This window comes from Prosopis cineraria, unplaced genomic scaffold (assembly GCF_029017545.1).
Source record: "Prosopis cineraria cultivar Desert tree isolate PC_DT_omini unplaced genomic scaffold, ASM2901754v1 PC13, whole genome shotgun sequence".
Classification (NCBI taxonomy): domain Eukaryota; kingdom Viridiplantae; phylum Streptophyta; class Magnoliopsida; order Fabales; family Fabaceae; genus Prosopis; species Prosopis cineraria.
The window spans coordinates 36,274,961-36,292,210 of NW_026555344.1; the positions used below are offsets into that span (position 1 = coordinate 36,274,961).

The 17,250-nt window shown below is 32.3% G+C and overlaps 2 protein-coding genes across 4 annotated transcripts; one reads left to right on the top strand and one right to left on the bottom strand.

The window, feature by feature from the left end:
• Positions 1–3,636: 3,636 nt before the first annotated feature.
• Positions 3,637–4,496, top strand: LOC129291402 (uncharacterized). Its single transcript, XM_054928716.1, has one exon. It carries the CDS (start codon positions 3,814–3,816, stop codon positions 4,390–4,392), a length of 579 nt encoding a protein of 192 aa, XP_054784691.1. The 5' UTR covers positions 3,637–3,813; the 3' UTR covers positions 4,393–4,496.
• An 830-nt stretch (positions 4,497–5,326) lies between these two features.
• On the bottom strand, positions 5,327–17,250 carry LOC129291401 (uncharacterized). Of its 3 annotated transcripts, none has more exons than XM_054928714.1 (4): positions 16,892–17,250; positions 16,497–16,579; positions 15,551–15,616; positions 5,327–14,453 (listed from the first exon to the last, which is right to left on the bottom strand). In XM_054928714.1, exon 4 carries the CDS (start codon positions 10,315–10,317, stop codon positions 9,196–9,198), a length of 1,122 nt encoding a protein of 373 aa, XP_054784689.1. In that variant the 5' UTR covers positions 10,318–14,453; positions 15,551–15,616; positions 16,497–16,579; positions 16,892–17,250; the 3' UTR covers positions 5,327–9,195. The 3 variants fall into 3 exon arrangements, with proteins under 3 accessions (XP_054784689.1, XP_054784690.1, XP_054784688.1); XM_054928715.1 differs by having other exon boundaries at positions 5,327–15,616; positions 16,892–17,042; positions 17,135–17,246; XM_054928713.1 differs by having other exon boundaries at positions 5,327–15,616.

The window sequence follows — 17,250 nt, forward strand, 5'->3', positions numbered from 1 at the left end:
TGATTTGGTAGTCAGTAATGTACAAGTTTATTCATTGTGATGTTCCCAAAGTCATAGGTTGGTTTTTATTATATATAGTATATCCAAATAATTATAAAGAGAAAAGAGAGATAGCGAACATAAAGAAAGATGTGGATTTTGTTGGGAATGTTGAACAAAATTGATTAAGCTTGAGCGGACCAATTAATGTTCTTGTTCTTAAAGTTAAATATAGGTTATGAGATGCTTTGAGGGCGGAAACATGTCTTGAACTAGGTAAGTGTTGTGACTTGACTTGCCCAAACTTAAATACACTAGAAAGAAAGATCAACTTGGGAAAAAAAAATGAAGGTTTATCTTTCTCAAATAATAAATGACTGAGATATAGGGTGGTGAAAAGAGTAAAAGCCCAATGAGAAAGTGGGCAAAATAAAAACATGTGAATAGTTGAATAAAAAAGAGGAGGAAAAAGGTTAGAGGATTAGGTCAATAAAACCTAAAGAAAAGATTAGTTGGGTTGGGCCTTCTCAAAGGTTCTTAATATTTTGATAACTAATATATATACAATCACGACTCTTCTATTACCTTAAATTCTTAATCAACAAAAGTTGATTAAAGAATTTTTCCATAACTCATAAGATCCTTAGATCAAATTTTAGTAATAATATGATGAACTTATTGATAAGAAATTTATAAGCACCTCTGTAAATATTCATCGAGTCTGGAGATGTAGGGTCCGTTTGAATTTCAGTTGGGAATATTTGATTATGAAAATAATTAATTAAATAGTTAATTTTAATTATAATTAATTATTTTATAATGTAATCTATTTGGATATTATTTTTTTAAAATTAATTTTAAAATAATTGAAGATTGTTAAATAATTTATTCAAAATTAATTTTAACTGCATAAATTACTATAAAGGATATTACTTTTTAAATTTAAATTATTAATATATTTGTATTTAATATTATTAAATTTGTTAAATTTTACTTAAGAAGTAAAATATATTAATATTAATAATTTAATTTATGTAAATAAATAACTTAATATATTTTAGTTCAAATAAATTTAATAAAAAAGAAAGATTTAATTCTTAAATACCAAACACTAATTTTACAATAACTAATAAAGATGATAATATATAAATTAATTTCTAATAACATGATAGATATAAGCCATATTTGATGAAAATGTCAAGCATTACTTTAAAGTTTTGGCAACATAAAAAATATAGTAATGTAATAAATGATGTAAAATTTTTCTCTCTCTTTAAACCTTTATGCAACAATCTTTGTCATAATGCTAAATTAAATTAATGGTTAAAATTTATTTTTTAAAAAAATCTCAGCTTTTGAAAAGCTCAAAATCTTAGCTTTTGAGTAAAGCTAAGATTTCTTAATGGTTAAAATCGATTTTTTGCTCTCCGGAAAAGCTCAAAACCTTAGCCTTTTGAAAAAAAATCAATTTTAATGGTTAAAATTAATTTTTTGTTTTTTCAAGTGTTTGGCTAATAAACCAAATAATTGATTTTTTGAGTAAGAAAATAGATTAAAAACGTATCCAAACACACACATACTTTGGCTTTAGCAAAAACTCTTGATGCCGAATTCACCCAAATTTATCTTAAAAAAGAAAAAGGCTCTTCTATTACCTTAGTATCCACGAAAGATCAAAAGATAACACGATCAATCTTGTACGCTTGAACCCGCACGCGAACACGCTATGTTATAATAATAAAGATTAATTTTGTAGTAATACGCTTGTCCACACATTATTATAATTTATAAGTATAGTCTTATCTTCATGTTATTAAACGATAAAGTAAAGTTTTCTGATTCTCTCGTGATCTTTTCAGTTTTAGAGAGATCTAGAGGACGACTTTGACTTGAAGTAGTGTCAATTTCCAAACTGCCAATACTCTCAATCAGTAGATTAATATTTTCTGAATACCCAAAAAAATTATAGGTTATATTTAAAATTATTTTTATTTTATTATTTTAAAAATTGGTATTCTGTAGAATATTTTTTGAGAACAAAAAATTATAAAAATATGTGTTTTCTTGTTCTCTCTTATTTTTCAGATCAATAATTTTAAAATACTTTAAAAATATTTTTATTTTTTATTTTTCAGAATAATATTTTTTTTGTTATTCAAAACATATTTTAAAATCATGTTACTAAATAATTTTTTTTTATTTTTTTGTTGTGAAGAACTTAACACTATTTATAAAACAAGTTGTCCAACAAGTCCTATCACAACTCACATGTGATTATAAGTACAAAACATACTCCTATCTTTGCATTAACAATCACGAGAAGAGAGAATGTATTAAAAAATTCTAAAAATAAGTTTTAGAAAGAAGACATGATTAGCTTGGTAATTGTATGATTACAAATGGAATTTTCGCTCCTTAACACAAAAGACGACAATATTATTGTGTTTAGTATAAGCGCTGCTCTTTGCAAAAGGACTGAACCGTTTTCTAGTGATGAAGACGAATTACAATTTTTCATGGGTTCATGAGAAGAAGGAAGATTAATACATGTTAAGTATACCCAAAAAAAAAAAATTTCTAGACAAAAAATTAAAATATATCAAGGAAAAAAAAAAGGATAGGTACATTTTATATTTTTTTCTAGAAAATATTTTTTTTACTTGTCAAACTGTGATGCACAAGGAAGACTTCTTCCTTCTAAAGTAATTTCTTTGAATTGAAAACAGTACGTATGAGAAGGAAAATATTTTAATAAAATATTATACATGAAAAGGAAAATATTTAAAAAATGATATTCTTAATAAAAATAAGCTAATTTTGTAATCAATATCAATAATTTAATAATTTTTTTATTAATTTAGTTAAGATATTTTTTAAATTTGGTTACTTATAAATATTTTTTTTATTGAAGGCAATCTTATTCAAGACTCACTAAATGTAGGCACTTTTTCTCTTAGAGATTCAAACATTAGTTTTTCATGTTATGAAGAATTAGCTTCTTCTGCTAGAACCAACCACATCAGTAATTTTGTTAAGATAGTTAACAGAGATTCTTACACATTGGAGGATAAATATGCCACAAGCTCAAGCGCAATCAGCCTCTTGTAATTTTCAAGCCATTAGTCAATGATTTTTTTTTTTCTGAACATTAAGTTTTTTAAAATTTACATGCTGTTTCATTGTAAAAAAAATTTCGAAAGATACCATATGGATTTCTATTTATTTGTCTTATAAATTTATAAAATTTTTTAAATCAAATTTATTCTCATAATTTCAATAAAAAAAGCAAAATACTTTTCCTTTAAAAAAAATCAAATTTTACGATGCCAAACTGTAATTCAGGTGTTGTATAAAAAAAAAAAACTGGGTTCAGGTTTAAAAAAATGTTAAACTGTTAGTAAATCTCAGGTTGGCAAAAGAAAACAGTAAAAACCTCATATTTGTCATTTATTACTGGATAATTTTCAACAAAACTGTGAAATTATACCTACCTTTTTTGGCAATATTTCACTCATTAACAGGGCTGGAATAAGTTAGGTACATACATGGTTTCTTTTGCAAACAAGAAGTTAGGTATATCATTAATCTCAGCCTATTTAAGAAAAAAAACAAACAAACAAACAAACAAAATAAATAATTACAGGCTGATACGGTTGATGGGTGGCGTCCAGAGAAGCCGTTATTGCGAATCTCAAGCTTCTCTCTCAAATCTTTATACTGTTTGATTCGATTCTTCATTCTTCGCATCTCCTTCTTCGCCTTCTCCCTCGTGATTGCGATCCCAAGCCTGCCTTCTCTCTATCTGCCTCCATTTTCCAGCTTCAATTTTGGAGAATGAAGGCAGAATCTCGCAAACGGAACCTCTGTCTCGCCGTCACGGCGGGTGTGGTGATCGCGATCGTCCTAATCATAGTGATTCTAGCATTCACGGTGTTCAAACCCAGGCGTCCCGTCGACACCATCGATTCCATTACGATTCAGGAGATGCACGTCGGCCTCAATGTGGCCCAGCTCGTCGTCGATCTAAACATCACCCTCGGCATCGAAGCCTCCATCAATAACCCCAATCACGTCGGATTCAAGTACTCCGACTCCAACGCTCTGCTCAATTACAGAGGCCAGCTCGTCGGAGAAGCTCCTATTCCCGCAGGCGAAATCAAAGCAGGGGAGACCGAGTTCATCAAAGTCAGTCTCACCATCATGGCGAACCGCCTCCTCTCTAATTCGCAGTTTTTCAAGGATTATATCTCCGGTTCGTTGCCTCTCAGCACTTGGATTACGACTTCTGGAAAAGTAAGCATCCTGGGGTTTATTAATGTTCATGTGGTTTCTACTTCGTCATGTGATTTTGCGATCAATGTTTCCACCAAAACCATTGGCCAAAAAGAGTGCCGTTACAAAACTGAGCTTTGATTTGGTGTTCTAGATCTGCAATTTCCACTTCTTTTTTCCTATTTATCTGACTGAATCATCTGCTGTATATATTGCTTTTTGATATGTACGCAGATTTATCTGTAGGAATTAGGCATTCCTTCTCCCTCTTAGTTTCTTTAGCATCAACGTATGTAGATATTCATTTCGATTGAATCCCTCAAAACTCAAAAGTTAATCATCCTCCTTGTTCGCAACGGAGATGGAATAGTTAAGCTCAGATTTTTATTTTGGGTAACGTTTATTGCGTTAAGTAAAGTTATTACTATATCCGAATTATGTTTAATTTGTAATTTAAGCAATATAAATTAAATGAACACATCGGGTTCATTCTTTAAGACGATTGGACACTTGAATTTATCAGCATTGGAGTTTGATATTTTTGATGCAATCTTTACTTCACTCTAAATTCTAACACACTTTAAGTTCCAATCATATTTGACATATCAATAAAGTAATTATTTTCTTACTAATATAAAAAAAAAAGACATAGTCTTTGTATTTTTGCCTTTAATCCTCTTATTATGAAGATTGAGAAGTATTTAATTATACTAGAGGAAGTATCATGGAGAGGAAGTATCATGGAGTAATATTTTAAACATTGTTATTTAAAAGGATCATATAACTTTAAATCTAAATTTTTTCTCAAATTTATTGATTCAGTCTTTCAACTCTGATTTATTATAACTCAGTTCTTACAGTTTATTAAGTTAAAGAATTATAAAAATTGAGTTATATTAAAAAATTATAAAGATTGAGTTATTTTAATTAAAAAAACTCTAGTAAGAACTTGGTATTTTTGAATCAAATTTTAGAGAGAGAAAAATTTCAAGGACAAAAATTTATATTTCCTTAACAAAATTTTAGGGATTAAACTCATGAGCTACACAATGAAATTGTGGGAGAAAGTAATTGAGCACAGGTTGAGATTGGAGACAAGTATTTCTGAGAATCAATTTAGTTTTATGCCAGGTAGATCAACTACAGAGGCGATTTCTCTACTAAAGGATTAATGGAAAAGTATCATTGTAAAGATAAAGATCTATACATGATTTTTATTGATTTGAAAAAAGCTGATGACCGTATACTAAGAGAAGTGCTTTGGAAAGTGTTGGAAAAAAAGGGAGTACGGATTGCTTATATTAAAGCCATATAAGATATGTATGAGGGGGTAAAAAACTAGTATAAGAACACCTAGTGGTCAAACAAAGAATTTTCCTATAAAGATTGGACTACATCAGGGATCATCTCTGAGTCCTTATTTATTCAACTTGATTTTAAATGTTTTAATGGAACATATTCAAGAGGAAATCTCAAAATGTATGCTCTTCACGGATGATATAGTTCTTATAGCAGAGACAAGAGAAGAGGTTAATTGCAAACTTGAGTTATGGAGGAGGACATTGGAGTCGAAAGGTTTTCGTCTGAGTAGAAGTAAGACGGAATATTTATATTGTAAATTTGGTAAAGGACTATTCGATAATAATTTGGAAGTGAAATTGAGAGATTAAATTATACCTCAAGTGGAGAAGTTTAGATATTTGGGAGCTATTATTCAAAATGATGGCGAAATCAGTGGAGATATTTCACACAGAATTCAAGTTGGGTGGTTTAATTGGAGAAAAGCTAAAGGAGTTATTTACGACCGTAAGGTGCCTAATAAACTTAAAGGAAAGTTTTATCGCACTGCTATCAGACCGGCAATGCTATATAGTAGTGAATGCTGAGCTCTAACGGGACAGCAAGAGCATAGAGTTGGAGTAGCAGAGATGAGAATGTTACGATGGATGTGCGGACATACACGTAAAGATAAAATTCGAAATGAGCACGTACGCGAAAAAGTGAGGGTGGCACCTATTGAGGAAAAAATGGTAGAAAATTGGTTGAGATGGTTTGGGCATGTACAAAGAAGACCAAGGGAGGCACCAGTGAGAAGAGTGGAACATATAACTTTGAGTCCGATTAAGAGAGGTAGAGGAAGGCCTAAGAGAACACTCTTGAAAGTTGTTGAGCGCGATCTCTTAATTAATAATATTCCTAAAAGCTTGATAAATGATAGAGCACAATGGCAACTTGCAATCCATGTAGTCGACCCCACCTAGTGGGATATAAATTCATTCTATCTTTATAAATTTGCTTAAATTTGTGAGTTTGACAAACTTATAAAGATAGAATAGACACTATAAACCGCCGCCGTCGTTGTTGTTGTACATTATAAATTCATTCTATCTTTATAAATTTGCTTAAATTTGTGAGTTTGACAAACTTATAAAGATAGAATAGACACTATAAACTTTTGAGAGGTGCGTAACACACACACAGGCGAGTTATTATTAAGATTAAGATTGTCAATTACTTTTTTTGTTGGTAACTAAGATCGTCAACACTTCTGTGTCCACATTTGGCTGGTTCTTAATTCCACTAGTTGCATATTGTTGGCTTGTTTTTTAGCTCTTGCTTTATAGCTGTTTCAGTTGTTTGTTGTCTGTTTGTAGTGTTGATAAAAACAAATAGATCCGAGTCATAATTTTAATTGATTCCATGTATAATTACCAAAAAATCTAATTTGACAATTTGACTCTTAAATTATAGGTTCAAGAATGTCGATGATCTTAAATTTATTTTTTGTGTAATGTTCTCCTTTAATTTTTAAAATGGTACAATGTTGTCATTACTATTGATAAAATTTTAATTTTAACTGTCAATTTTTGAAAAGATGACAAACAATGATATAAAAGAATTAAAGAAATTATTTTCTGTAATTTTTTGGATCCATGTCTCTAATTTTCTTCATTATTTTCTATACTCTTTTATTTTATTTTAAGATCAACCAATAATCAAAATCAACTTTTGTTAATAGTAAGGGTAGCATTATACTGTTTTCAAAATTTGAAAGAGGAGACAGCACCATCAACATTGATTTTAACCCAATTCCTAGGGGGAGGTTGCCAAGTTTGTACCTAAGATTCACTAAAATCCCTTGTATGTAAATTAGCTTCATTTTTGAAAATATAGGATTTCTAAGAATTTAATAGAACAATAGTAGGATCAGGAGGTTTAAGAAAGCTTTGTTGAAACATGAAATTATTACTCCATTTACACAATTTCCAAATAGCTACTCCCTAAAATAAATCCCAATTAGATAGAAGACCAGAATGTCCAACAAAATTAAGATTCCAGGCCATCTAATCACTTAAAGGAGTAGAAAAGAAAAGATTATGGTACCCACTTGGCACAAGTTTATACCAAACCAATCGAGCATAACAACAATCATGGAGAATATGTAGTACATCTTCTACTTCAGTATTACACCAAAAGCAAAGAGATGAACAATTAGTCCATGAGCTTCTTTATGCATTAGTGGTAATCTATTATGAAAAGTAAGCCAAAGGAATAGATAGATCCTTTCAGCTCCTTTCCATTTTCAAATCCTCTTAAGCAAAGGATCATACCAGTCTGAAGATAGATCTTCAATCATAAAGTAAGAACTTTTTAACGTCAAAATACTACTAGCATTCCCTTTCCAAACCATGGCATCATAACCAACAGTAGAAGAGGGAGGCATAGTAGAAATAAGCTTAGAGAGAACCTTATTGGGAACAATAAGCGATAGCCTACTAAAATCCCACGCACCAAAACGAGTCCAATCAACTACTCCTAATTTCCTTTCCTCTACAGTCAGGGGCCTTAAAATCATATCCATGATTTTTTTTATCAGGAAATAACCAGAAATCTTCACAAAAAAATTTAATAGCTTCACCTTTTTTTGATCTGCCATCTTATGCCCTCCTTTACTAAATTCTTTTATTGGCATATAAACTTCCAGAGCTGCGAATCTCCTTCTTTTACATTGAAAAGATCTTCCTTTGATTGGTAAATGTATTTTTTTCTTTAATAAATTAGCCCATAAACCTTTACCGCCTAATACAAGTTTCCACGCCAACTTTGTACCACAAGCTTTGTTTATCGAAAAGAGCTTCTTGAATCTAAGGCCCCCAAAGGCCTTAGGTTGCATTACTCTTTTCCAACTAAGAGGATGAAACCCCTGTGAATTGTTACTTCCCTAAATAAATTTTCGCTAGAGTTTCTCAATCTCATTACAAATCTTGGTTGGCATTTTAGAGACTTGCATTGGGTACAAAGGGATAACACTTAACATAGACTTGGCTAAGATTGCTCTTCCAGTAGTCGGTAGACAATTAGATTTCCAACCAGCAAGTTTAGATCTAACTCTATCAACTATATATTGGAACTTTTGAGTAGAACATCTTTCTTTTGATATTGGAAAACTAAGGTATTTTCCTATATCAGTAGAAATTTTGCATTCCAGCTATTCTTTTAATATTTCCTCTCAAATCTACTTAACATTTCTAGAAAAGAAGAGTGAGGACTTTGCTTTATTGACTTTTGCCCTTGAAGCTGTGCAAAAATCCTTAAGATATTGCATCATTACATTGACTTGATTTTTTGAAGCTTCACCAAAAAGGAGAAGACCATCTATAAACATTAGATGTGAAATAGAGGGCCCTTACTTTGTGATATCTATAGGCAACTAATGACCACAATCAATAGCATCACTAATAAGTATGAAAGTTTATCCATACAAAGCACAAATAAAAAAGGTGAGATCGGATCTCCTTGGTGGAGACCTCTTTGATGGGAGAAAAATTCAGATTGAACCCTATTAAATAACACATTACATGAAATTGTGGTTATACAATTCATAATTAGATGGATAAAATTAAAATTCATACCAGCCTCTACAAGAACATGTTGTAGGAAATCCTACTTGATGCTATCATAATTTTTTTCAAGATCAATCTTCATCACAAAGAAGCCTTGTTTCCTTCTAGATTTCCTCATGAAGTGCATAATTTCCTGGCCTATAATTATATTATCTTGAATATGTTTGCCCGAAATAAAATTGGCTTGGAAAGGTGAAATTAGGTTGTCCATACAGCTTTTCAATCTGTGGGTAATAATCTTGGTTATATACTTATAATGGACAGAGCATAAAGAAATAGGCCTAAAATGGCTCAAAAGATTTGACTTATCTCTTTTAAGGATAAGAGATATAAGTGTTTTGTTTGCTTCTATTAGCTTTAACTTTCTTTGAAAAACTTCAGTAACAAATTTGCACATAGCCTCTCTAATAGTTTCCCAATTAGATTGAAAAAATATAGGAGCAAATCCATCAAATCCTGAAGCTTTATAAGGTCCGATAGAAAAAATAGCTTTTCTAATTTCCTCTTTAGAGGGAATCTCTGCTAGTCTGTTAGAAATGGAGTTATCTAAGGCAGGAAAAGAAACCTTAGTTCTCAAATTGGCCTTACTAGAATCATCATTAAGAAAAGGATGTTTAAAGTATTGAGAAATTAGGTCTTGAAGTTCTTTTTCATCTTCCACCAACCTTCCTGCTTCATTTTTCAAAGCTAGTACCTTATTCTTCCTTCTTCTCATAGTAGTTTTTAGGTGATAATATCTAGTATTGCGATCCCCACTATTAATCCATTCAGTGCGAGCGTTTTGGAACCATTTAGCCTCTTCCATCTTCAAAGTTTCATCCAGCTTCTTTTGTAAAAATAGCTCAAGTTCGCAAAGAAATCTAGAGTATGGATAAGCAGGGGAGTTCTGGATACCATTAAGTCTAGCAATAATATTCTTTTTCCTTTTCTCGACCATGCCAAACACCTCTTTATTCCAACTTTGAACAGACTTTCTAAAAATATGTAAGTTCTCTTCTAACCCATCAAACAAGCACCAAGTAGTTTTTAGAAAGTCTTTAAAATTTTTATAGGACAACCACATTGCTTTAAAACGAAAGGGTTTATCTATCCTACTATCTTTTGGCCAGATAAGTAAATTGATGGATAAAGGATTATGGTCAAAGAAGGCAGTTTTAGGCATTACCTTTACAATACATTCAGGAAAGGAAGACAAGAAAGAAGAATTGGCCACAGCACAATCCAAACGTTCAAAGAGCTAAGAACAACCAGCTGATTTAGGTCCCTTCCAAGTAAACTTTGATCTAGAATAGCCTAGATCTAGGAGACAACAATCATTTATTCTATCTTGAAACCAAGTGATTCGATCTGTATTACTAGGTCTTCCTCCAATACACTCTATATAAGAGGCTATGTTATTGAAATCACAAAAAACAAGCCAAGGAGAAGACACCAAATAGGATAAGCCATCGAACTTACAGGATAAATGAATAAATTGACGATCTTCATTCAAAATGGTGACCTAAATTCTTCCAGTATCCCATGCTATAACTATACCTTCCGATCAACCTACGTTAGGAATTAATTTGAGAGAATCATACCCCATCATTCTGAGTTCTCTTAGGTGAGATTCATTATTAGTTCTAGTATTTGAAAGCACTAGAAGACTAGGCCTAAGAGAGCCCAACATAGTAATAAGATTTCTATGGAGCCCATTACCACATAAGCCCCTAGTATTCTAGTAGAAAATATTATTCATATTTGATAAATAAATAAATAAATAAGGGAAGGAAACACAAGGCCTAAGATCTTAAAGTCCAGAGGATAATTAGGTTTCTGGCATAAAAGATTCACACAAATGTCCACTAGTTAAAATTAGGCTTATTGAACTCAGCCCATTATCAATGTCACTAAGGTCCATAATTTGGATATTTTCTCCTGGATTATGTGGAATGCTGTAATATTTAGAAAATTTTAATCTTGGTTTATTAGCCTAATGAGGGTAATTAGTGAGTTAATGAGGTGTGTGGCCAGAGGAGCTTAACTTAGTATAATTGTTATGATTTTAGCCTTAGAAGTGGGTCCGGATTGATGGCAAGCCACCCAGGCAAGTAAAGAGGAAGAAAGTTGAAGCATTATTCTCTGTGCCACACGCCGCAGTGCAAGGTTGGTCTGTCACGATACACGGAGACAAATTTAAATACAACAGGCTCCTCTATGCCATGCACTGTGGCACACGGGAAAAATTTCTAATAAATCAGATCACGTCTGTGCGAGAAAATAAAAGAGAAGGAGAAGAAGAAAAAGAAGAGAACATTAGGCTCTGCTAGGGCACACTCCATTGTTGACATTTTGAAGTTCCCAAATACTCAAGGTAGGTAAACTAAGCCTCATTCTTTCTTTTTTTCCCTCATTTATGATGATTTATGATAGAATTTGAGTTAGAAGATGGATTTTCGATCCATAAGAGTATGGGTCCAATTCTATTGGTTAAAGTAAGTATAATGGGAGTTGTTTAATGTATTGGAACACCACATTGATAATTTTAGAAGTGGTTGGCCTATAGGAGCATTTATTATCTGAAAATTAATATTTAAGAGGTAGTTGAGAGACGTTTATGTGCATTAATGATGGTTTGAGATGTTATTAATGATAAGGTGCATTGATAAAATTTTATGAGCCCATTGGGTATGAATGGGTAGTGATTATGAGTTGATAAAAATAGAGTGTGTGGAGTTTTTATGTTGATAAAGCTTCAAGAGTTAAACAATGATGATATTCTTGTGGTATGGATGTAGAGAGGTTCATTTTTAGCACCATTTGAGCTTGTTGAAGCTTTAGAAAGTTGGTATAGTGAGGGGTAAACCTTTGACCTCTTAAAGGTTTGAGGTAGCCGGGGGAAACTTAATCTTTATAGTTGAATGTTAATTGTATTTGTGAAATATAAATTATGAGCTAAATTAATGATGCATATTGGTAAAGTGTTTGATTTGTGAAATGGTTTTTGGAAAAAAAAAATTTGCTTTTACCACCCTTAGTGTTTTATGAAATTAATTGTGATTTATTACTATGGGTAGAGAATTGTGATGAATTATGTGTTGAATTGTGGAGTATTTGAGTTATGTGAGTTCATGTATTATGAATTAATTGTGAAAATGCATATTATGTGAGAAATGTACATAGCATGATCATTGGCGGGAGTTCGCCTAAGGAGAGGAGTAGATTGATTGAAATTTATGCGGTATCGATAGCAACTGTTGGAATCAAAAACTAGCCTTGGTACCAACTGTTAGAATTAAGAGGTAGCCTGTGCCCTATGGTTGATTCGAGATCATCCTACTTGTTCTATGAGGGACTCGAACCTAATTAGTCTTCACCAATTCATAAGGAGACTAGATTAGGGGTATGACACCCTATGGTTGTTAGTATTGGGAGAAGCCGGATTACATAAATGAGTAAGTTCACCCTAGCCCGGTAGTTCCTCACAAGTAAAAGGCTGAGTTAGTCTATGAAGGACATAGCCACGTGATAGCCATCAGTTTTATGTCAGAGGTAACAGGAAGATATAAGATTCGCATATAATTACACATAAAAGTCCGGTCATATAGTTGTTAGTTTTGTGGTCTGACATGTGTTGAGGGCGCATGGATATTATTTATGTGACCTTGTGTTATGTTTTTGGTAAATAACATGATAAAGTATTTTGTAGCAAGCCCAGTCACATAATTGTTAGTTTTGTGAACTGTGGCTGAATGTTATGTGATATATGTGCTTATTTGCCTAATTATATCTATTTACAATTGATATGTAACTGTATGGATTAAGTGAAACCTGGTTACTGAGTAGTTATACTCGTCTCTCAATTCTCAATATTTTCAGGACCTAGCTCATTGGATCCCAATCAAGAAAAACATACAGAGGCTTAGGATTTGTAAAGTAATCCTCTATATGCCTCTCTTTTGGTATTATCGCGTGTATTTGTTAATGTAATTGCCAACTAGAATTATTTAACATACTTTATGCACTATTTGTATGATTTTGTGTATAACTAATGTATTTTGTGCCCTGAGTTAGTGAGTTTTGTGTTGTGAACCCATAGATAGGGCCAAAATACTTGTGCAAGTAGAAACATATGTATTTTAAAAAATTTAGAATGAAATTGTTGATTTTGTGCAACATTTTTCCCCTTTATGTTTTGTGAAAATCGGGGTTGAGTGGTGATTTTATGGTATAAGTGTTTTCAATTGTTTGTGGTACATTGCACAAGTTCATGAGAGTCTATTAAGTGTGGTCGGATGGTTAGTGTAAGCTATTGGCACGTGTGGTTGAGTTGAAACACCTCATCTGTGAGATTTTGTGAAAAAGTAGTCAAAATAAATTTTGGTATCCAACTTTTTATACAAAATGAGTTTGAGTGTGAAATTAGTGCCATTAGCTAGAGTTAGGAGAAAGCTCTGTGTAGACACCAAAACCACCTCAATTGGACGTTAGACTGAAATTTAGGACGCATCACAAGTATGCATCCGGTGAACTAATACTGTTAAATTTCGTGCAATGTGCCACAGTGCATGGCACCTCATACCGCAGCGTATGGTATAAACAAAACATGCTGCGATGCATAAGTCACTTTCTGCACAAAATTTGTTTTTGAGTTTTAAAACTTACTATTTAAGTCCTAATTGATTTTCAAGCTTCTGTTTTGTTTTTAAAACTCTGATTTGGAGTTCTTAAATCATATTTGAGATTTAATTTGTTAAGATTGGGATTCCTTTAAAAGAATTTTGAAAAATTTCTTTTATAAAACTTTACAATTTGGTAATCCTTTGAGGATAAAACCCTGGATTACTATGATTTGGAGTAATTTGCAGTTTAACTTTTGGGAGGTTATAAAAGCCGACTCTATTATAGCATCAGGGGAATATCCTCTTCGATCATCGTTAGTTATGATCATATCATCATTGACCTGATTAGATTTATCTCCAATTGTCACGCCCCAAAAATCAGGTGTGACCGGCACAGGATATGGGCACAAAATTCATATCCCTTAAGCCTTGATCGGAGAAACTTTGAAATTAATACATTAAACACACTAATAGAGTAATTAGAAATTGTTACAATATTAATTCAGATATTCAACTTTAAAAGAAATATAAGGATCCTACCTGTAGTCTATGTGGAGCACCTGAGGCCAGACGCCAACATAAGTATAAAGTTCAAATTTTTCATCAAATTAGGATTTGACTGAAATAATTCTTCTGCTTCAATTCAACAATAAAACTCCTAAGTGGATATCTCGGGTCACGAGTTCAACTATACCATCTGAGACCAAAATATCTTTTCCAGTGAATAACGTCCCAACAATAAATAATAGAACATAAATAAAATGAAAAGTTTGAAATAGTTATGTAAGTTAAATAGACAAAATTTTCATAAAAATTTTATAAACTTCATAATAAAATGGCTCTATAAATTTCAAATAAAATCTCAAATCATTAAACTATCATAGAAAATGATATTATCACTTGATTTCAAGAAAGCATATAAATGAAATAAATATTTATAAACAAATTACTAAATAAAAACCAATAGAATATGAAATTATCAAACGATTGGATTCATAAATATAGGGACTTATCAGAACAATTAACAAACGTGGACACATAATCCATGAGGGTAACTAACCAAACGCGGCTTATGCCACGAAAACAAATGTGGACACTCAGTCCACGAGGGTAAGTAACCAAACGCGGCCAAAGCCACAAAACAAACGTGGACACACAGTCCACGAGGGTAACGCTAATCAAACGCGGCTTGAAGCCACGAAATAAACGTGAGTATGACGCTCACGAATAACCATCCCTTCATTCCACGTGCGTTGGCCATCGCACGAGGCTAGCACCTCCTATAAACACCCTGCTAGCTAGGTGTACCATGGCGCGCCAAGGGCTAACAGAACTGCCGTTAACAACCAGTGTTCCGTATAAAGTCCCTTTTTAAAACCATTTTCAAACATGCGAGAAAATCCTCACTTTCAAGATACAGTTCTCATTCTCAAAATCAAACTTGCATGAACATTTTTAAGCATTAAAAACTTGCCAGAATAAAATTTCATATCCAATACTCATGCTTGCATTTATTGAATAATCAAAATTTCAAAGTCGAACTCGCATGAATCATTCTCTATATCACTCTAATATTTGATAAAATAAAAATCTCATAATCAAAGTTCAAACTTAATTTAATTGATCAAATAACATTTTAAATTTGATAAAGCTAATTTCTCAAAATAAAGTAAAGTTAATCAACAAATATCCAATAATTGCATTAATGCTATTAAAATGATTTCCAGAAAAACGTAATATTCTAGTAAAAGAAATTTTGATTAAAAAAAATCAGTTGGGACGCTATCCACTTACTTGAAATTTCTCCAGAAGTCAAATTTCTCCTCTCAACTTTAATCAAACTTCTTCTCTTCCAAACACCTTATAAATCATATTAAAACTTTATTCAACTCTCAGCCAGTACATTAATTCCATTTCAACCGTCTAATCGATAATCTACTATAATACATTTGAAACATGAAAACCAAAGCTTTGTTTAAAAGATATTCATCATTAGCAATTTGTCAAGATAATAAATACATCCTTTTCAATCCCCTCATAAAAAGAAATAAAAAAAAACTCTAGCATTTAAATATTTTCTCAACAAACTATCGATTTCCAAGCACTCTAGTAAGCACATATTATTAATTTCATAATCAAATATCCTTTGCAACTTTCAAGTCAAATTTATAGATTAACAACATCTAAGCTAACTCTACTTTCTACAAGAATCAATGAAATTTCAAAATCAAGTTCAATTCTCCTAACAAACATTTTAATAAACATCTCATAAGCACTAATCTCCAAGTGTCCCATTTAAGCTCTTCTCTTCCACTTTCATTCTAACAATTACTTCAACACCAGCCATTCCAAACACATTATTCTTATTGTAATCATTTACACAACATCTTGGAAGCACCCACAAATAATTCTCATAATGACATTGTATCAATCTATACAATAGTATTCCATTTAGCCTTGAAACCAACCAACACCATCAAGAAAATGCATTATAACAGCACCATACACCACAACTCATTCATTTAAAATTTTTTCTCATGTCTAAATAAATAAATTTTAGGTATTTCTTTCAAGCAAATTTCCATCTCCAAGCCTAGAATAATTAAAATTCTCAATTCACATTTCCAATCAGCACCTAACAATAGGAAAATAATTGATTTTATTTTATCAATCTCATCCACATTCCCTAAACTCTCGGCCAAATAGCAGAAAGAAAGAAACCAAAGTTCAGATCTCATACCCTTTCAAGGATGAGCACGCCAAAAGCTAGAGGAAGAAGAGATACAATATGAAACTTATCTAAACATGAGTCTCCATCACCACCTTGCACCCACAGCCAACAAAATCATAGTATAAGAAGGAAGTAAGACAGAGCCGACTTTGAAAAAATGATGAGGACCAAAACACTATACAGCTCAACACTCCCTACGGCTAACCGAAAAATTAAGGGGTTCGAAGATTTCAACTCAGCAACCGACAACAATGAAAGAAAAGAAGAACAAGAAATCTGCATCATTCACGGCTGGCAGAAGATTTCTTTTCTCTTTCCTCTCTGTTTTTTTTTTCCAGTTTACTTCACCGTTCCCATCCAACACTACACGCACATAGCAATAGAAAGAGAGTGAAGTTTCTCACCTTAGGCAGTCAATCACAAACGCACAGGGAAGCACAGAACAGAACCTACGACTGAACAGGGGAAGAAGAAGATAGCACAATTCCAACCTCCAACCCACTAAATTAGTTCTCTTACAACCTCAAATCAGCTATTTACTTGCTTCATCATCAACTAACAGAAGAGTGGGGGAAGAAATATGGTCAAGAACAAGAAACAAAGCAGACATGGGTTGGAAAACAGTGGACCAGCAACAGAAAACGCACAGCATCTCAGCTCTCTCATCAGCGATGGCAAAGAGTGAAGGAAGAAGAGAAGAAATCGGAGATGGCAGAGGAACGGAGACCAGATCGCACGAGTTCCAGAACATTCTCTCCCTCCC